Source organism: Mesoplodon bidens (assembly GCF_964165515.1).
Source record: "Mesoplodon bidens genome assembly, chromosome: 7".
NCBI classification, from domain to species: Eukaryota; Metazoa; Chordata; class Mammalia; order Artiodactyla; family Ziphiidae; genus Mesoplodon; species Mesoplodon bidens.
The window spans coordinates 105,233,701-105,255,338 of record NC_138164.1 but is presented as its reverse complement, the minus strand read 5'-3'; the positions used below and the strand labels follow the sequence as shown (position 1 = coordinate 105,255,338).

The window sequence follows — 21,638 nt, the reverse complement described above, 5'->3', positions numbered from 1 at the left end:
AGATCCCACATGCCGCGGAGTTGCTGGGCCCGTGAGCCATGGCTGCTGGGCCTGCGCGTCCGGAGCCTGTGCTCCGCAACGGAAGAGGCCACAACAGTGAGAGGCCCACGTACCAAACAAACAAACAAACAAAACAAACAAAGATAAATAAAACTCAGTTTTCACTGTCTCAAAATATTCTAGGCAAGTAGACAAAAAGTAAAAATAAAAAGGATGGGAGAAGGGGAGGTGGTGGCATGGGGTAACCACCAAATCTCCAAGTTCCTTTTAGATCTCTGAGGAACAGGGTGGACAGCCTGCTGAAATTCCACCCCAGCTGATAATAAAATGGGGACTGATGGACAACTTGCTGTCAGGGAGCTGTTCCTTGGATATCACACAATGTCCCCTCCTGGAACAGGCTTCTCTTGGGCAACTGGGTTGTTGCGATCTTACAGACACTGTAAGTCATATAAATCAAAGAGACCTTTCTCCTTATTTTGACTTCCAGAGAGCCTAGAGCCAAATTTTGGCCCCGTCTTCAACATTCTTGTTGCTAAACTCAACCTTAGTCCCAATTTTCTGTACTTATATTCCCTCTTGATTAACTCATTTTTCAAAATTTTGTAAGATATGCATTTACATAAAACACCATGTATTATTTTTAAAAACTAAAGAAATGGATAACAGAACTGAGCAGTTGTAGAGGAAGATTCACAAAGGTGAACCTGGGAAACCTCTGAGCCCCAGCTTCCAAGCCCACTCCTTATCCCAGTCGCAATTTCACTACCTATAGCTTTAGGCTTGGTCCAAATCATCCTGTAGTGATTGTTCTCTGTACTTCATAGAGAGGGCCTGTTGTAAAGCAGATAGTCTCTGGTTATCTCAAGGAGTTCCTGAAAATTTGACAATGAAAACTAATTTTAAATTTAATTTAAAAACTATGTTGTTGTTTTTAAAACAGGTTGGAAGGGGACTTCCTAGGGGTCCAGTGGTTAAGACTCCGTGCTTCCACTGCAGGGGTCACAGGTTTGATCCCTGGTCAGGGAACTAAGATCCTGCATGCCGTGAGGCAGCCAATAAATAAATAAATAAATAAATAAATAAATAAATAAATAAAAAAAACAGGTTGGAGGTGCAAATAAAAGTGGCTGTGTGTTTGTTGTAAAAAGAAGGTGGCAGCACTGAAAGGCTGGGAATCACTAAGTTATAGGCAAAACAATCAGCAAGGTTGGGGGCTCAAAAATCAGACTGGGGTTCAAGGAATCTCTGCTGAGCTTCATGGTTTGGAGAGTCCAGGGTGGGGAGAACTCAGGAGGTAAGGGAGAAAGAAGGGTTTTCCGTTCTTTCATTTAAATCATTCATTTATTCATTCTTAAGGGGCTCCTAAGAGGGATGACCCTTTACTAAGTGGGGAAGATAAAAAAACTGGAGGAGAAAATATAGGGGAAAAAAACTCTGTGACTTGAGTTAGGCAAAGATTTTTAGATATGATACCAAAAGCACCATTCATAAAAGAACAAATTAATAAATTGGATTTTGAAGGAAACCAGAAAGTCATCCCAAAATATGCTCTTTGACATAAAAATGATTTTGAACTAAAGGCAATTAAGAAGCAGCAAATGCAGGAAAAGCTCCCCCTTTTCTGCCTAAAAGCAGGATATAAATACTATTTTTACTGAGACAGACTCTTATCAGCCCAGAGAAGGCACCAGAGGAACCTGCAAACAAACTTTACTCCATTAATTTTCCTCCCATATATTTATCTTCCCATAGTTTCCCCCCCTTGGAAGCCTAAGCTTTCCTGTGTCCCGTCATTTCTCTACAAATTTATTATTCTTGTTGACGATGCTACATAAATTGGAATTCTAAGCCGCCATTTTGAGTTACTTTTGGTTCAGTTTTCTCCTGAGTGATGTACACTGTATGCTTTTTAAAAATTTATTTATTTATTTATTTAATTTATTTGGTTGCGCTGGGTCTTAGTTGCAGCAGGCTGGCTCCTTAGTTGTGGCATGCAAACTCTTAGTTGCGGCATGTGAACTCTTAGTTGCAGCATGCATGTGGGATCTAGTTCCCTGGTCAAACCCAGGCCCCCTGCATTGGGAGCAGGGAGTCTTAACCGCTGTGCCATCAGGGAAGTCCCCACTGCATACTTTAATAAACTGTTGTTTTTCCCTTTTTATAAAGAGTCTCAGCTGAAAATCTAAGGTGGGTAGTGGTAAAGTTTTGCCTCCCTTGCAACTTCATCAAAGTTAAAAACTGGGCTGAGAGGAGAAGGACTCAAAGCTCTGAAGCATAAAATTCATACAAATCTGGGGTCAGCAAACATGGCCAACAGCCTGGGACCTGTTTTTGTAAATAAAGTTTTATTGGAACACAGCCACACTCATTTGTTTACGTGTTGTCTCTAACTGTTTCCATGCTGCAGTGGCAGAGTTGAATAGTTGCAACAGAGACCTCATAACACAAAAGTATAAAATACTTACTATCTGGTCCTTAAGAAATAGTTTGTTAACCCTTCATATAAAGCACAGACTGTCCAATGGATGCCAAGATACATTGATCCCTTCAACACTATGGTAACTAATTGGGGACTGAGGTTGCCAGATTTACAGTGCTTATCATGGTCCACTTTCCTCCTTCCTAGAGCACCCTTCTCCTAGAACCCAGATCCTCTCCAAGTTAGCAACATTATCATTTCTGTCAAAAAGGTTGGGAAACATCAATATAAACAGTGATCATTCTTCTACTACACACCACCTTCCATTCCCTTCATCACTATATCTACCTGCCTCCCTCCTCTCATTCAGGTAACCTTTGATGAGCATCTACATTATGCCAGGGAAAACACAGCTCCTGCCTTCAAGGAGCCCACACCCCAGCAGAAGAGAGACATAGACATAAATAACCAATATGCAGTGTGCTAAGTCGTATAATAGCTATGTAAAGAAAAAATGACTTGTATATTCAAATACCTCAATTTGAATCCCAGCTCTGCCAATTCCCAGCTCTGCAACTTTGGGTGAGTCACTTAACCTTTCTGAACTTCAGTTCTCTTATCTGTAAAGTAGAAATGATTATAACCTTGAGTGTGATGGGTTGCTGTGAGGATTAAATGAGCTGCTTTGTGCAGAGCACCTAGTTCAGTGTCAGAGATCAATATTATTATTATCAGGGCTTCCCTGGTGGCGCAGTGGTTGAGAGTCTGCCTGCCGATGCAGGGGACACGGGTTCGTGCCCCGGTCTGGGAAGATCCCACATGCCGCGGAGCGGCTAGGCCCATGAGCCATGGCTGCTAAGCCTGCACGCCCGGAGCCTGTGCTCCGCAATGGGAGAGGCCACAACAGTGAGAAGAAACCATACCACCAAAAAAAAAAAAAAAATATATATATATATATATATATATATATATTATTATTATTATCAGCAGCAGTGGTCGTCATAGTAATCAGTAGTAGAAGCAACGATGATAGTAGATGATGTATCAGGTGCAAGTCGCGGCAAAGACGAGAGGGCAGTGATACAGGTGTATAGATCAGGGATGTTTTCACAAAGAAAGTGATATGTGATCTGGATCCTGAAGCAAAAACAGCAGTTAGTCATGTGGAAAGGGAGGTAGGGGCACAGATAGAATAAAATGAATAAAATGAAACACTTTAGAGATGCAAATTTTCCCAAGACAGGAGGTGTAGAATGGGGTGATTTCCTGATATGCCTTAAGTCTAGTAAAGCTGTAGTGACCATCAGAATCAGATCTGCACTTGGATTTGGACAAGAGAACACTTTCGGTTCCCATTAGGACTAAGGCAGAAGAACCGACCTGACCTTTGGTGATTTGTATTTTTCCTTTCCTTCCTTCTTGTCAAGGTTTCTTTTATGCTGACTTTAAGAGGGTCATTGATCTAAAACCTTGAATGGCTCCTCACTGCCTATAGAATGAATCAAGATTCTTTAGCATGGGGTTCAAGACCCTTATTGTTGAGTCCCAACATTCCCAACTAGCTTCAACCTCAGTCACTCACCTCCCAACCCCTTCCTCCATGCTACCTATGCTCCACATTCAACTCAACATATGTAAAAACCAGGCTTGCAACCTCCTGTTACCCCCAATATCTGTTCCCCCTTCTGTGTTTCCTGCCTAATTTATTCACCCTCCTCCTAGTTGGCAGGGGGCGTTTTGGGGTTCCTCCCTCTTTCTAGGACTCACTATCCTTCTCCCCATCTTCCCATTCCAAACCTCTGTCATGGTCTTCAGAGATTTTCTCTTTCCTCCACTCCCACTGTCACTTTTAATTCAGGTTTTCCATCATCTAGATAATATTTTGCTTCTAGTCTTGCCCCCATAAACCTACCTGTGCATAGTGACTTGAGTGCTCATTTTAAAAATGTCAACCCTAACGTGTTACTTTACAGCTTAAAAATTTTCAATGGTTTCCCTTTGCAGTGTTGATACCCTTTAGCCAAAGACCTCCAGGACAATACCTATAGTCAAACAAAGTTGAGTTTATTGGCTTGTTGCAATGGGCACCTCAAAAAAGAAGGGTTAGGAGGAATTTGAAGCTATAAGCTTTGGAGCTGGGTTAGTTAGTTCTGGGAAGGATTCAATGAGGCATAGTTTTGTTCTGGAGTTGGGTGCTGTCAGAAAGCAGGGCCAGTTCTATAATTGGTGTCTTGGTCATTTTTATCTAGGAGGAGCTGTTCTTTGTTATCTACGTGGAAATACTCTTCACACATTGACTTCTGTCAGAGTTGGCTGTAAACCTGTTGTCTGTGTTCAGCAGTTAGAAGAAAATCCAGTTCCCTTTCCTCACATAATCTTATTAGTAGTGAGGGAGAAAAAAGGTAGCCTCTGATGTCCAGAATTGAAATGACGGTCACAGCTGGTCTGACACAGTCTTACAAGTCAGTCTGGGGCTCACAGCCAGTGATCCTAAACACGTTAAACAACCCCATGGAACAGCGACCTCACACAGCTCCCTGAGACCATGATAAATGCAGCAAAACAAGGTCACTTCATAGTTTTATCTGATCACACACAAAAGCAAGGTCACTGGGCCACCGACAAAATACCCAGTCATGGACTTGCCCCCATTTTCTGACAGCATCTAAACTAGAGCAAATTCCTTAGGCCCTCCCCCAAATCACCCAGCCAAAGCCTAAATCCTATATAAGTTCTTTCCAGAACTCTCTTGCTGAGAGAGAGTCTCCCACGGTGTGCGTTCTTCTTCACTGCAACAGGTGATAAACCCACCTGTTTAATTACAGGTGTGTTTCTCCTGGTCTTTGGCTGAGGGCCTTGGCACAGGCATGGTTCCCCTGCTCACCTGGTTTCAGCCATGTTAGCCTTCTTTCAGGCTAATGTGGCTTTGAGGACAGAAAGCTCATTCCTGCCTCAGGGTTTGCACTTAACCATTCCCTGGGACTTCCCTGGTGGCGCAGTGGTTACGAATCCGCCTGCCACTGCAGGGGACACAGGTTCAAGCCCTGGTCCGGGAAGATCCCGCACACCGCGGAACAACTAAGCCCGTGCGCCACAACTACTGACCTGCATTCCAGAGCCTGTGAGCCACAACTACTGAGCCCGTGCACCACAACTACTGAAGCCCGTGCGCCTAGAGCCTGTGCTCCACAACAAAAGAAGCCACCGCAATGAGAAGCCTGTGCACTGCAACAAAGAGTAGCCCCCGCTCTCCACAACTAGAGAAAGCCCACGCGCAGCAACGAAGACCCAGCCCAGCCAAAAATAAACAAATTAAAAACAAAAACAAAAAGCAGTTCCCTGTGATCGAAATACCTTCAGGTCTACTGGTAGCTGCCTCCTTGTCATCATTCAGATCTCAGCAGGAAATAACCACTTGAGAAAGGCCTTCATGGCTCCTACTCTCAGTAATTCTGTATCACTTTTTCGAGTTCCTATATAATTTTTAACACTCGGTTATATTATTGTGTGTTCCTGTCTTCCCCCACCAAAATGCAGATTCTAAGAGATCAGGGACTGTGTCGTGTTCACCTCTATCTCCTAGTGCTTCTAACATTTCCACAAATAGCTGAAACACCTTACCTTGAGCAAAAGAGCATCTTCTTAATGGGTCTCTCTGCTTCCAGCAGCTTTCACCTTTAATACAGCTCTGACTTAGCTGTCTGAATTCCTTTTCTGAAACAAAGGGTAGATGCTATCAAAAACCTTTCATAGATTCTTTCTTCAAGGCATCATCTCCTCACTCCTTGCACCTCATCTTCCACTGGGGCTCTTGGGGGAACATTCTGGAACATGCCACATGCCTTCCAGAAGCCAAATCTTGACAAGTGCTTCTGCTTCTACCTGAGATGTCCTTGCCCATCCCTCACCGCCTCCCCCCCCCCCTTATTTTTTCCTGAGAGCAAAATCCTAGTCATTTTCCAAAGCCTAGCTCCCAAAGTGCCTCTTTTTTTTTTTTTTTTTTTTTTTTTGCGGTACGCGGGCCTCTCGCTGTGGTGGCCTCTCCCGTTGCGGAGCACAGGCTCCGGACGTGCAGGCCCAGCGGCCATGGCTCACTAGCCGAGCCGCTCCACGGCATGTGGGATCTTCCCGGACCGGGGCACGAACCCGTGTTCCCTGCATCGGCAGGCGGACTCTCAACCACTGCGCCACCAGGGAAGCCCCCAAAGTGCCTCTTTTGAGAGGCTTCCTCCAACCCTTCCTTCCTCTGGGCTCCCCCAGCCCCTCGTTAGACTCTCGTATGACTAACCACACCCCGATTTCTGTCACAGTTGAGTGTGTACCTGTTGTCTTTCTCAGGAGACCATGAGTGTTTCCAGGGCAGGGAAGCATCTGCTCTCTGTGCCCCTGTTTCTTCAGTTGTAACATAAAAATCTTTGTACCTACCTCATTGGGTTCTTGTGGGGAGTAAATGAGTGAATGCACATACAGCGATTAGATCGATGAATGGCTGAGTAAACACCATATAAATGTCTGCTACTATCATTAATATTCATTTCCATATGCTTAGTGCTGGTCCAAAGTAGGTGTCATTATGCATTGGTTGGAATCTGGCAGAACACTTCTGAAAGATTTAGAGCTTTATTGCTGAGAATCAGGTTGAGAACTTTTATTCGTCTATTTATTTATGTAACTCCCAACCCTCCTTCCACCCCAAGCTTTGGGGATAGGAACTAGGGATTGCCAAGTAAGAAAAGAGAAAATAGTCCTAAACCTTTCCTAGTGGTGTCGCCTAACGGTTGGTCTGACCTAAAGATAAGAAACCTGCCTCAGAAATTTATTTTTAAAAATTTTCCCTGGGCCCTTTGTTCAAATGCTACTCACCTGGAAGGAATATTTAACCATTACCTCAGAATGTGTCCCATTTTCCCCATAATATTAGGGGAGGAGTGGGATATGGGACCATCAAATTATAATAGAGATGGGGTCTGGGGAGGCAAAAGAAGTCTGGGTTATGAGCTGCTGTTCCCAGAGCTTCCAAAGTCTTGTTAGAAGGAAGGGTGCCAGAGAGCCCTGGACGCAGGAGAGTGAAAGGATGCAAACAAAGAGAACTGAGGCTTCCTAAGATGATATTGGTCTAATGGAGAAGCAGGGAGGCCCAGTGGGGAATGAGCTGGACCAAATTATAGTTCTAATTCTACTTTGCAGCCGGGACACCAGGGCACCTCTCTGGCTTCCTTGTGCAATGTGTTTAATGGTGAGATTGAACTAAATGAAGTTTGAGTTCCTTCTTGTGTTGAGGAGGGTGCTGGCCAATGGCGGGGTGACTCCAAGTCTGAATGCATGCTTTAACACATCCTGGGCGGTGCCTTGGCTTGCGTGTTTCCTTGACTCTTTACAGAGCCTGCCAGGCTTCTCCAGAACTTGTCTGATGCTTGTGAAAACCATCTCAGTGGGTGTAGTGAACAGCCTGGTCTCACCTCTCCAGAGAGGTGGATGATTCCTGGAGGCTGTGTGTGCAACTGGGTCGGCCTCTAGTGGCCAAAGGCCCATGGGCACAACAAACAGGGTGAAGTCTAGGCTGTGACCAGATGGATCCTGGGAAGCAACTGGTATTTCTAAGATAGTCTCTTCTCAGTCGAAAGTCTTCTGTTAATCCAAGCTGTTTGAGGTATTAAGTATACTTGATGTTTGTATGTCATTTACAAGTATTTTCAGATTCTCAAATTTGTCTAAACCATGTAACAACTTGTGAAGTTAGTTATTTCCATTTCATAAATGAGGGAGCTCAGAAAAAGTGACTTGCCCCAAAGTTTGGAAAACATAATAGGGTTTGTGACAGAGAGTGATTTTGTACAAGTCTGTAGCTGGCTTTATCCAAGAGAAGTGAATTACAGAGATGGAGAATGGATTTCAGTCTAAGATGATCTCGATTGCTAGGTGTACCGTGGCAGCTGGCTATAGTGGAATGAGCCTTGGAGCCAAAACTCTCCAAATCTGTCATATACTAGAGGAGGGACCGTGGACAAGTTAACACTCATTCTCATTTCCCTTGTTTGTGAAAGAGGAGCAAATGACATAAGACAGGGTAGAGCTGTCTGACATAGTAAGTAAATGCAGTATTCCCTTTCATACGACTTTGAACATGTGGATAAAAATACTCTTAGCCATGCTTTATATTTTCTCCTGTGTATTTTCCTCAACTTAGTTTCTGCCTTCAAACCAACTAGAAACAGGCTAGTAAGGATCCTTCTGTTTCAAAGGCTTGATTAGGGTTCAAATACTTGAAACTAAACCATATAAAAGGAAATCTTCCTCATCTACAGGCTAGCTGATAAATGTAGGGGGAATCTACCTTTTTGAGGCTGACTGGCCTTGGGAGTTGATGCCAGTGGCCTGGCATCATAGAGATTTACCTAGCACGCTTGAGTGAGCCTGGCCCTGGCTGGGAGGATTACATTTCATCCAGTGTTGAAATCACTTGAAATTCCCCTTATTCATCTAATACAGAAATAAAAGGAGCAACTCGTGGTCTTGCTGAGGCAAAATCTTTATTGTTAGCCATTACTGAATCCTTTATTCTTTTTCATTCTTGCATCTATCTGCCCAAAACAGACCGATCAAAGTAATATGTTATATAAAGAATCACATGCACATGGATTTTCTTATCTCACACCCCACACATATTTCATCAAAAGATCAAATTATATTTTGACTCCATCTTTATCTGCAGACCTTAGAGCTCTATAGAAGCTTTTGAATGAAACAATGAAATTTTTATCATTTTCACTTTTTAAATGTACCAACGTTCAGAAGGTTCGTTCTTGGGTCTGATGCCTGAAGCTGAGGTAGGATGAGGCAGGACAAACCACCCTTTTAAAATGCCCAAACACTGTTGGTAACACACACGCACTCACACACAGATAAATCAATTCAAGTGATATCCAAAAACTTTTTTTTTTTTTCCTTTTCCTCTTCACCTATCCCTTTCTCATTCTGCTGGAGGCCCCTCTACGTCCTGCATTTCTATTTTACTCAATAGGAGGAGTTGCTCAGCTACTGCATGAGGAGTTGGGGATTCACAAACAGAAGTCATTCTAAACAACTTGTCAGATATGCCTCCCACAAATATTTACTTGTCCTCTCCCTCTCTGACCAGGGGTCACAACAGTGAGTCATCCATTGGGCTTTAATCCACAGCAGCATGAAATAACAGCAATTCTAGGACTATGACCCGACACTTTCCATTTTTATTAAAATTCTCACTTCCCTCAAAACCTGATTGTCTTAAAGTCAATTTTATTCCACACTTGGACTTTCAGTTTGTACTAATTTGCAAGTCTTTTCCAAATTATCCTCGTAAATCAATGCATGAAGTATTTATCAACTCTCATACATACAATTCCTTGACAGATTCAGGAGAACTAAATCTCTCCCCATAGAGAGGACTTTTCTGGAGGGAGTGGGATAGAGGAATCCCCTTTATGAAATAAGAGTTAGGGGATGGGAACTAAATTTATGCCTTTTAAGACCTTATTAATATATAGAGTTATATGTATATGGCCTATTGTCAGTCACTTATTCAGTTTGTTTCATCCATTTTAGATGAGCATGATGCAAAGTCTACAAACTCAGAGCCACACGCTTATGTCTTTGTTATTATGGCTAAGATCCCACATGCCGCAGAGCAACTAAACCCGTGCGCCACAACCACTGAATCCCGCGCACCTAGAACCCGTGCTCCGCAACAAGAGAAGCCACCGCAATGAGAAGCCCGCGCACCGCAATGAAGACACAACATAGCGAAAAATAAAATAAATATAATAAATGTATTAAAAAAAATTTGAGTCACGCCGTTCTTCATTAAATAGAAAAGCCAAAAAGTACTATACAGATAAATCTAAGCGCTTCACATTAATAAGCAAGTATTTTACCAATCAAAATACTGCTCTTAAGCACAAGAAACAATTTAAACAAGGAAAAGCTCGAATGAAAAAAGCCTCTATGCATTCACTGCAAAATTTTATACCATTACCAAAACTACAAACAAAACAAAACGATAAACTTCTAGTGGTAGTGGACCCAAATGTTTATTATTGCCTCATTTTCTTCTAACCAGGCAACTCTTCTCTATTTCTCCCCTCATGACTTTTATCTTTGTTTGGTACTCAGCCAACCTCTGAGACACAACTGAACTCCTCCCTATTTCTGGCCCTCACTGATCTCCTTCAACTCCACACTGCTTAAACCCATCTTACGATTCAGGTCCATCAATAGTATTGATCTCCTGTATGCCTACAACCGTTTCCACAGATGCATCCTGGGGAGCAGGGCCGGACCTCCCCTGTATTGCCACCGTGCCTCACCCAGAGCCCTCTCAGAATATTGACTTCATGGAGTTTTGGACATAAACCCAGGTAGGAAAGGACACAAGCTATGGCAGCTAGCCCCCTCTGACTCATGGTCCTTTTAAGAATATAGCAGCCTCAAATACGTGAACCAAATTGATTTGGGCCCCCCACCCAAGATCTTGAGTTTGAATTAATTGGTAGTGTGAAATAAATGATACACCTGAGAACTTCTGGATTCCCATTTGCACCACGAGTTCATAGGCCTGACTGTAAATGACCTTTTACATTAATGCCCACATTTACTAGTTGGTGCTTTTCATACCGTTTCTCTCAAGAACATTAAATGCAGAACTGTGCCCTTTGTTCTGAAGTATGGAGGCTTTGCTCTATATTGTTTCAGAATCACTAGCATTCCCACTGGGAACAGAGTGCGCCTCATTCTCTGCTCATGACTAAGTCCAGAGACTCTGTCTGGTGAGGGAGTTCTGTGACTTTTTAACCTGAGCAGTATTTTACCCATTGTCCATGAATGCCCGGGTTACAGTGCCTGTATCACTGCATTGCTGATTACAATAAATGTGAGGTAACTTGGTATAAGCTGTTCCCAACCCCAAACTCAAGAACATCAGTGGATACTTGAAAGCAAGCTGTATGACTGCACACTCCCAGCTTCCAAAGTTCGAAAGTCTGGTGGACTAATCTTAAGATCTCCACTACTCTCTTCTTTGCCAAATACGGGCAACAAATACTGCCTTTAACACTATCAGGACATAGTTGGGGGTTGCTTTTTCAGTGCTGGGGATAGATTACATGGATACATTTTCCAACCCTGTGCAGCAAAGAGGTGCAGTGATAGAGGTTCATAATCAGGCCCTTAAAGCGAAGGGCACTAGGCTTTGGAATGAGAAAGATCAGGGTGCCATTTGCTAGATGGGTAACCTTGAACGAGTTATAAATTTCTGTGAGCCTGTTTTTCATCTGCCAAATGGAAATAACACCACCTCCCTCAGCAGGGTTGTGAAAATTATGATATACATAAAACTCCTGACATATTGCTTTAGTATAGTACTCAAAAAATGTTAGTTACTGTTTTTATTATCCAAGAGTTTGAATTGACTAGAGTCGATGATTTTTAATTCACTATTTCAGTCTTCTCAGAAGAGTCATCCAGGACTAAAGTTAAAAGTATATGTGAGGCTGTTAAATGCCTGTAAAGGTTATTTAGTGGGTAGGAAAGATCACAGCACTGAGGTGGAAGGATGTTGTCCCTGCCCCCACTCCCTTATGGCCCCAACACACACACACACACTCACACATCCCTCCCCACCCCAAACTAAACCTGTACACCCATTTGTCCATGTCTCCAACCCTAGCTGATGAAAATGCCTGTGGTTTTAAAGGTTTTCAAAAATAAGAATGGGAAAGTGAGGCCTCAGAAAACTATATATATGCCACTAGAGGAGAAAGCAAGTAAGAGAGAGAGGGGTAACTGCTACATTTTCTTGTCCTTAGCAGTATAATGGCTCCCACGTCCTGGGATCCCAGTTTGACAAGATGAAATGACTCGAAGGTCATGGACGGACCTCACTGTCCACTGTGAAAGCTCTTGCAGCACCTTTAGGCCCCACAGCTTCTTCTCAAAGAGACCACCATCTCCAACGATAAGGGGCATCCCATCAGCCTCACTGGAAGGGATCTTGTGTTCCAGGAGCACCATTAATTCTTCCAGCTGGTAAGCAAAGGCAGAGACTTGGAGGAGAATGGTATGTATTGCTTGATGGAAGTCATCTTCAGCTGGAGTAAAATGCACCCGCTGGTCTTCTAACAACCTGGCCAACATAACATGGAAGGTACGATATGCTTGGAGGTTCTCTTGGAGTCGCTCTGCCTCACTAAGCTCACTCCACCGATCAGTGCTTGCCACTGGCACACCAGGCACAGAGTCCAGGTTTATGTTCTCGTTCAGACCTTGGTGCTTCACCTGGTCAAGGATACAGAAAAACTTCACATCTTCTGTAATCACTCCACCATTCTCACTTAATCTCTAAATCTCATATAAAATCTTATTCACTTCCCTGGTCAAGGATCCAAATTGTAAAGAAAATAGAGTCTAGATGAGGAACTCTTCATTTGGGAACCTTGACTGACTTTAGGAAGAACCTATCCTCCCAGAAATTATACATACTGCTTTGACTACCTGTTCATTTTTCTTGGGACAATGTGCAGCTTTCACTAGGTTCCAAAGGTTGAAAACCACTGACTGGTCTAGAATAATTTTTCTTCCCACTTGACACTCCCTGCTGGCAACTGGAGTATTATAATCATACTGGAGTTTAAGTATTTTAAATATACCTGAAGACACGGGCCACACCTAAGCTCTAAAATATAGGCATCGTAGAATTTCTCTAACAGCCTTCTCCATTGCTCACTGTCAATGGTGAGGACAGTCCTTTATTAGAGGAGTCAATGGCAATTATTTTTTAACAAATTGGTATTTCAAAGAATCTGATTTCTGACTGCTGGAGTTTTATGAAGATAAACCAATACTCAGAGAACCCAAATTCAGAACTCTCCACGGGGGCCTGGAGTGTTTCCACAGCAGGCCTTAGATGAAGACCGAGGGGGATCTTCCTCTATCAGAAAACCTGAGATCCATGGTTAGCTCCCTAAGAATCGGACACTTCCCCAGGTCCCCAGTGATTCTTCTATGAGACTTTTTTGATAGTGTAGGTGACCTTTCTATTTAGACACAGGAACACTTTTGATTGTATAGGGTGGCTAATAATGTAATAGGAGAAACTGGTTGGTTTACACTGCTCTTCTCCCAATCCTATAAACCTAACTCCATCTTTCGTTTCTAAGTTCAAAAAATCAGAACAATGTACATGAAGAATCCAAGCTTAGAGGCCTCATGATTAATCTATTCTGGCAGAATTCAGACAAGTAATCAAATTAGCAACAGCCTCCAGGACATAAAGCCAATTCTACACAGAACCCCATGTATATTTTCTTATTCAAGGAACATGTCTCCTGAATAGCCTAGAGAAAGAAAAGGTCATATGACTTTCCTTAAGGGAAGGGGCCATGTCAATTGACAGGTGCCCAATATATAAATGACTATATGATTAGGGCTTTTGTAACTGATAACGGGGCTGGAATATGATGGTTAAGGGCTGGATCAGAAGAGATGAACTGAAAATAGACGACAGCAAAATAGGCAACTTACATAAGATTCCATAAGAGCAGTCAGGTCTGAACGGATCTTCCTTGCTAGCCAGACAGAGCGGCTACAGAGGTCCCGGCGGTGAGGGGTCAGCGGTGAATGCTCTGTGAAAGCCATCCCCTAACTCAACTGTCCCGGAAAATAAGTGAGCTGGATTTGTTTCTGTCTATACTGGTCCAAATAAGAAATGTGACTCTTGGGCTAAATCCACTGGGCATTTCCCTACTAATGGAATTCGGCACCCCCCCACCACCCCCACCCCGCCTGACTCAGAGGTGGCAGCAAATTCCTGGCTGTGGATTTCTGCGCCTGTGGAATCAAAGGCCCCTTTTCACTCAGCTTTCTGTCCTGCAGCGTCTGCCTCCAATTCTCTCCTCCACTCAGGGCCTAGCGTACTTGTTTTCATGTCATTGTTTTGCTTTTGCACTTGGCGACAAGGTCATTATCACACTGATCCTCATGACACCCCTGCCTGATGGAATCTATTTATATACACTTATAATCAGTTCATTTTATTATCACCCTCCCTGTGCTCCCCATGTCCTTTTCTTTCTTGGCCTGGTAAATTATTCAATAATATTAAGGTATTATTATTGATACAGCTGCCATTCATTAAGCATCTACCCTAGGCCAGACACTGCTAACGGCTTTAAAGCCTTTATTTGATCTTTAGAATAATTCTACAAGATAGTTTCCTCATTTTACATAAGAAATGGAGGCTTAAAGAAATTAAATAATGTGCACAAAATCCAATAACTAGGTTCAAAAGTTAAATATAGGTCTTTGATTCTAGAACTGTTCCTCCCACTGAGTTTCCAATATCATTCTTTAGGTAGTTCATATTTTGTTCCAAGCCACAAAGTTTACATGAAATAGATCCTGTAAAAATACAGCATTTTTTTCACTCCCATCCTTTTGCTGAGTATTTAAAGTTAAATTTACACTTGATTAAAAATCAGCTAAGGAAGCATCTGTAATCTCAATCATGGTGCCTTCCTTGTAGCTATAGGATAAGGAAGGTAGTTTTAGGCCTGTTCTCTTCCAAAGGACAGGAAACACCCAACCCTGACTTGGTAACATTTCTGAGGCAGTCTCACTCAAGTGACAACATGCTTTTCTTTTTCTTCCTTATCCCAGTCATACCACATTGCTTCTTAACAAAATAAGAGAATGAGCTGGACTGTGAAATGAAGGCAGAGTTTAAAAGCACTTGGAGAGTTGTTGTTCTACTGCATTTAACTCTGTAGGTTAGAGGACGATACCAATTGGGTAAGAGTTACAAGTTTCATCCCCAAATGAATCAGTTTTCACTATTTTATATCATGGACATTACCTCTAAACTGAAACACATGCCTTCTCAGGGGGAAATTTCCATACATAAACAATAATCAAGGGACATAGGGGAGAAAGAAATGAGGCCGGGGTGGCTGTCACAGTAGGCTTTTTAAGGTAGGAGGATTCTTTTTTTTTTTTTTTAACTTTGTATGGACATTGAGTTTTGTGAAGAAGCACAGATATTAAATGCTATCAAGGTTTTGTCATCATCAGAGCAAAATTAACCCCACAGCTTCCCTAACGTTCTCTTTACTAGATTAAGAATCCACCTTTCCTAAGGTTGAAACATGGAAAGGATTTCCAACTTTGTCAAATGATCATAGAATCATATGGCATCTCAGCCATTAGAAATCAAGAACTGAACTAAGTCAAAAGCTAACTACCTGATTCTCAACAAGAGCAAACAACAGTATCTGCCACATAAAACCTGCTCTGAGGGCACTTGTTTTTCTTATTTGGCAGCATCAATTATTTCACCCCAGGATAACTGCAACTCAGTACAACCAAGGAAGACCAGTTGCTTCCATGAAGACTTTTATTTTTCTTCTTTACATATTTATTTTGGATATGCCTTACCTAGATTAAGAGAAAACAAGGATTTGAAAAGCAGAGTATCCCTTTTATTATAATTTCTTTTTACATAACCTTTTCAACCTAGATTCAGGTAACTACCTGTCTCTCCCACCAAAGGAGAAGGGTCCTGCATATTACAACAGGCAAAAAAGGCTTCTAGGAAATAAAATATTTTAAACTGATTCATTACAATTTTTCAATTTTCTTGAGTACACTGGAAAGTGGGAAAAAGACAGGAGGGAAAAATGGTGCTTCGAACAGCCAGACTGTAATAACCTTAGTTAGGTTTAGTACACTCTTTATATTTTTTTCTCCAAACAGGTTCTAAGGAAGTTCAAGTGCTCTATGTGAATGCTTTTCCATACCTCAATGTATCTATTTTTTACTCCCAGTAATCTTGGCCAGTGTTTATCTAAATTCTCTGAAGCATATTAAGTCTCAATTTTGCAAAATAACCCTGGGCAACCACAAACAAGGGGAAAGATGTATTTCTACAAGATGTATTTCTGTATCTTGTAGAAATAATATTTGTATCAAGTACATTTTCAGAATTTAGAATCGCTGACTCAAGATGGAGAATATGCTGTGGGAAGAGTTATTAAAAAGGTAGCAGAATTTGATTAAGAGTAGGAAATGTAGAATTTTAAGAGTTCCTTAGAAGGACAATGAAGTAAACGTATGAGGAGCAGAAAGGAAAAGGGAAAAGAATCTAGTATAAGATAGTTTACTTTAACCAACTCTTTACTTTGCTAGCACCCCTTTTCTCAAAAGGAAAAAATCTTAAGTCCATGAAAAATATTTTAAAATTTATCGCAAACTGCTATAATTTATTGAAGCAAATTACAGGCAAATGAAGATGAGTAAAAAAGGGAGAAAGGAGAAAGTTTCTAATTATGAGAACTAACTAGCTGCTTCTGGTGGGGAGGAGTGCGACACAGGGAAGAATATATTCTCCCTAGAGATCTCATAAAGTTTTTTTTTTTTTTAATGCAGTTTGCTTTTGTGTAGGTGGCTAAAACATCTGATGACTAACAACTGCAAATGTAATTTATGGAAACAAAGGATAAGATAAATGTGACGAAGACAAAAAGCAAGGTGGGGTATAGATGCTAGCTAGTGAAACAGTACAAAATGGACTTAATACAGGAGTGGAACTTTGTTGTAGACCCATCCAGTCAATCTTATATTTTCAAATTTACTCAACATACCAAAGTCAACTCCAAATCCTTACTGTGGGCAGGAAAGCATACTCTATATCCCTCCTAACCTTGTTCCATTTTCTACCCTCACACTGAAGGGGATGGCAAATCTGCAACACCGAAAAGAAACAACAGTACATTTAAGACTGCTCACTGTAGGTGTTTCACTCCCTATTCCCTGGCATCCCAAGCACTGACACCAGTGGGTGTAAAGTAAGCCTCTTTCAGAGACGACGTTTTGTTACCCTTCTTTTTGGGGAAAAAAAATCAAAAGAGAAAACTGATAAACTTTGTAGTTTTAGTGTTTGTGAAAAACAAGCTGCTCCTTATTTTGTTCTCAGCAAAACTTCATTCTTTCCAACAGCCATCACACATTTCTGACAAACAATAGGGCAAGCCTTTAATTCCAGTTTCTGAGGTACGTAGGATAGACTGCCCTTCTAGTTCTCTAAAAATGAGCCAAAATATGTTTTTAGTCTTCTGGAAGTTATGGAGTTGTACAAAACTGTCTCTCCCATGGACAGCAGTAAGTAATCCACCCCATGAAAATCCCTACCTCGAGGGAAATAATTCCTACAATTTCAGGTGAAAGCCAAAGCATTATACAGATTATTAACTTTGTTGAGGCCTTTCTTCTTCTGAAGTGTTATTAAAAGGGAAACAAAACAGAGCAATTTTCTTTTACTTACAACTGTATGACTCAGACTATTCCTTCACTGATGGCAGTGTCCTTCACTAATTGGGAGCGGGAATGAACCAATGATAAAGCAAAGCAAAGCAAAGCAAAAGCAAAAGCAAAAGGAAAAGCAAAGCAAGGGGCCAGAGCTGGGATAATAGGGAGGTCTGTATAAAGAAATGATGGGGACAAAAGAGAAAATCAACAAATTCACAAGAGAAAACCTTTTATCTGTAATTCAGACCCTGAACAACCTTCCTGACCCCCTCAAAATTCCTAAATCTTGATGCTCTAAAAACTCAGACCACTAATTACCACAAACCTAACATACTTCCTTAAAGAGGTTTCCGGAAAAGCACTAGGCTACTGTAGTGATTTTGTTAGTGCTGAGGACCAGCTTTCTTTAAAGGCCACTAGAAAGCTATGATTTTAGAGGCTGGCTGTGCTTCTTCAACCCTATATCTTGCCTTCTACAAGTACCTCTTATGCAAAGGACCCCATGTCAGAATAATCTAATCTCTCCCAGCCCCACAAAATATAGCGACCAAAAAAAAAAAAGAGAAATCAGACTTTGTTAATAAATAAGGAATCTCAGGTTCCACAACACAAAAACACACATGTTCAAAGTGCAAATTTCTGCCACTAGTCTGGGACTTTTCTGTCTCACTGATATAGAACCCTGTCTTATGGTCAGAGAGACCATGTAGACGGTAGCTCCCTCCCTGTTGGGAGCCTGCTTGCAAAGCAAGTGAGCACCACTGAGAACCTTATGGAGGTGTTGGGAGGGGGACTGAGGAAGGTGATGAGGTGAAGAGGCAGGAGGTGGTCCCCATGTATCCTTCCTTTCCTAAACCCAGGGGGAATGGAGGGAAAGGGGGTGAGAGATGTGTGCTGTTTTAACAGCTCACCCTGCTAAGGGGCCCTAAAGTGCCAAGTCAAGCTGCCAGCCTCCAGAGATTAGAATTACATGATACTTTGAAGATAAATGTGCTGCAGGGGATAGAAGCCAGAACCATAGGGAAGCAGTAGAGGAGGAGAAGGGGTTTAGAGAATATTAATATATTATTAAGAGTTAAAAGCTGATCCAGAGCACATCATAGTTACAGGCTGAAAAGGGGGATCTGCTGATGAGCAGGAAGTCTGCCTGGCTGGAACTGAGTATAAGAATAACCGTTACTTTAAGAGCTGCTGCTGCTTTTTCTTTGTCTAGCTTTCTGGTAAAGGCAACATCAATTTTATAAAGGGGACAACAGAGGGAGAAGAGGGGATGTGTGTGTGTGTGTGTGTGTGTGTGTGTGTGCGCGTGTGTGCGCGCACGTGTGCTGTGATCCACAATGGAAAGAGCAGGCCCTTCAGTTATTTTACTAGATTTTAAATGCTTAAAATTTTTTTTTTGTCCTTTTTGTCTTTTAAATACAAAGTCTCAGCTGTCCCAGGGCCCCAAGTCTTCCCTTCCTCTAGGGTCCAGTAGAGTCTGAATCTTCAATCAGAACCTCTGTGGTAGCACCGAGTATATCCGAGTTCATGACCAGCCCTTCAGTGCCCCCACTGCTGCCACTTCCCACAAAGATCTTCCCATCAGCCATCAGGCTCACCCGTTCCGTCCCACTACAATATGACTTTGACATCCCTTCAGCTTCTAGCAGGAGGCACTCTCCAGAGGTGGAGTTTCCCAAGGGCTCAGGAAGAAGAGGAAGACCCTGACCGTCTGCAGGTTGTGTCAGGGACTCTGGATTAGTGCCCAAGATATCTGTGCTGGTGATGAGGGCGCCTGCATTGGCAGCCAGAGCCTCGGCAATCAGCACCTCAGGGTGGCTTTTTGCTTTGTGAGCCACTACGCTGTCCTTCTTCTCAAATTTTTTGCCACAGATATTGCAAGAAAACTGGTAGAAGGAGTCTGCATCGTGCTTCTTCATGTGCCAATTAAGGGATGCCTTTTGCCGACAAGTAAATCCACAGATCTCGCATCTAAGGAGAGTGAAAAAGGAAATGGCTGATCAAATAGAGAAATAAAGAAACCTCTCATTTAGCGTCAGGGTGAGAATTTAGAGGTCACATTTATAAGCAACAGTCAGTAATATATACTTCATGTGAAAGATTAGGAAAAGTTAATAGATAGAAAACTAATCTGATTTTTTCCCGTTTGTTTGAAAAAGAGGAAAATAAAAGAAAAACGTGACTAAGTAGCTCCCCTAATCAATACCCACTCTTTAATTTGGTAAAAGTAAAATAGCAGTGCCAGCTGAAATGACTGTAAAGGGTCTAACCCTCAAGTGGGGTATAGGCACTTAGACCCCAGATGTTCACCAGTAAATAAGCACTCACTGTAATGGCTTCTCGCCAGTGTGAATCATCCGGTGCACTGCCAGATTGTGGGAACTCTTGAAGGCTCGAGCACAGTATTCACAGATATAATCTCGTTGATCTAAGAAGAAAAATAATGTGGTTATTTAGTGTTCCATTTAGAATCCGTCTTAAGTACTATTTCCTAACTTACAACAAGTAAGCAGATGATCAGGCAGGTGAATTTCGAGGAAAAGCAATACTGTTTTTAATGTATAACCACTTTGGATAAACAAAACTTTAAATAATATCATTTTTATCTCTTTTTAGTCCATTCATTCAGTAGCATATGAACCTATTTTAAAAAACAAAAATAAAAAACACAGCTAGACAGAAATATGAGAACTGGAATCCTAATCTCAATTTTACCAGTAATCCAGACCTTGGATAAATTGGTTAGCAAGTAAACAACTATATTTTACACAGCTTTTATTCTTAAAACAGCTTTTTTCACAGACTGTGAAAGCTGAATGCTTACATATAAAGAATCTGGCGTTCAACAACAACAACAAAAGAAGCTGGCATTCCCTAAAGAAAAGTGACCCACACATAAAGTGCTACTCATATCTTCTATTTCAGATTTTTTAAAAAGTTACCCAAGATAAACAATTTAAACTTCTCTCAAAAATTCTATGGGGCAAAGGAACACTGGACTTAATTTCTTATCAACTGGTTGGGGAGAAATTTGACAAACAGATGCTCAACATACATTTGTTGAATAAATGGCCACTACCCATTTTCTATGCCTTTCACTTAAAAATTACTAGAAATAGTCACAGTAAAAACACAAGGATAAGTTAAAAGGCAAACAGTATCCAATTTAATCTTACATTCCATCCCAAACAGTTCTAAAACCAAGTGTGGGAGAAGAGTCAAGTTTTTCTCAAACTTGAATGTACTGAGAACTCACCTGGGGATCTTATCAGATGCAGATGCTGATTCAGTTGGTCTAAGGCAAGGCCTGAGATTCTCCATCTCTAAATGGAGCTAAAGTGATGCCAATGTTTGCTGGTCTATGTTCTACATAATGAGTGGTAGGGTCTAAAAATGCATACTTCTAACTCAGGGACAATTTCTTAGTATCTCTCAGGTCTTGTTCACTTTTCCAGCTCCACAGTCGCACGACAAACCCATGTGGGGCATTCCACTTGCTTAAATAAATTATATTTTCAAGGGAGCCAGTAAACACTCATTTGGAAAAGGAAAACTCTCTAACACTGACATCATAAAACTGTATCAACCAAATATAAATATCTAGAATGGACTGAATTTCTAAAACACTGTTTGTCATAGTAGGCTTGTAATATTTAACTAAAACAGTCTAAACTGGTTTTCAAAAATTACTCTTCTATAGGATAAAACAGTGTAGCAGGGAGAAGGAGTGGAGAAATGGCAGCTTCTATCAAGAAACAGTGGAGACGGCATATACTCTCTGAAGAAACATAGTGTAATGCAAAGACAGTAGACTTTGGAGTGATTAAGACCTGAGTTTAAATTGTGGTGCTATCAGGTGCCCGGCCCTGCGCAGTCAACAGCA

The 21,638-nt window shown here is 41.7% G+C and overlaps 2 protein-coding genes across 3 annotated transcripts in view; both read right to left on the bottom strand.

Moving 5' to 3' along the window:
• Positions 1-8,790: 8,790 nt before the first annotated feature.
• Positions 8,791-15,831, bottom strand: CNTF (ciliary neurotrophic factor). Its single transcript, XM_081239792.1, has 2 exons — positions 13,979-15,831; positions 8,791-12,733 (listed from the first exon to the last, which is right to left on the bottom strand). Exons 1-2 carry the CDS (start codon positions 14,090-14,092, stop codon positions 12,245-12,247), a joined length of 603 nt encoding a protein of 200 aa, XP_081095918.1. The 5' UTR covers positions 14,093-15,831; the 3' UTR covers positions 8,791-12,244.
• Positions 15,832-15,908: 77 nt separating this feature from the next.
• The window catches only part of ZFP91 (ZFP91 zinc finger protein, atypical E3 ubiquitin ligase), a 35,812-nt gene continuing 30,082 nt past the window's right edge, over positions 15,909-21,638 (bottom strand). For both annotated transcript variants that reach the window (XM_081239770.1, XM_081239771.1), the window contains exons 10-11: positions 20,084-20,183; positions 15,909-19,726 (exon numbers count right to left, since the gene is read on the bottom strand). In XM_081239770.1, coding sequence (XP_081095896.1) covers positions 19,216-19,726; positions 20,084-20,183 — 611 coding nt within the window. In that variant the 3' untranslated portion in view covers positions 15,909-19,215. The remainder of the gene's footprint in view (positions 19,727-20,083; positions 20,184-21,638) is intronic.

Bases quoted from the DNA above. Each gene is read 5' to 3' on its own strand.
- CNTF (XM_081239792.1), bottom strand. From the start codon at position 14,092: ATGGCTTTCACAGAGCATTCACCGCTGACCCCTCACCGCCGGGACCTC. The intron at 12,734-13,978 runs GTAAGTTGCCTA...ATCCTTGACCAG, and splicing joins CTGCTCTTATGGAATCTTAT to GTGAAGCACCAAGGTCTGAA.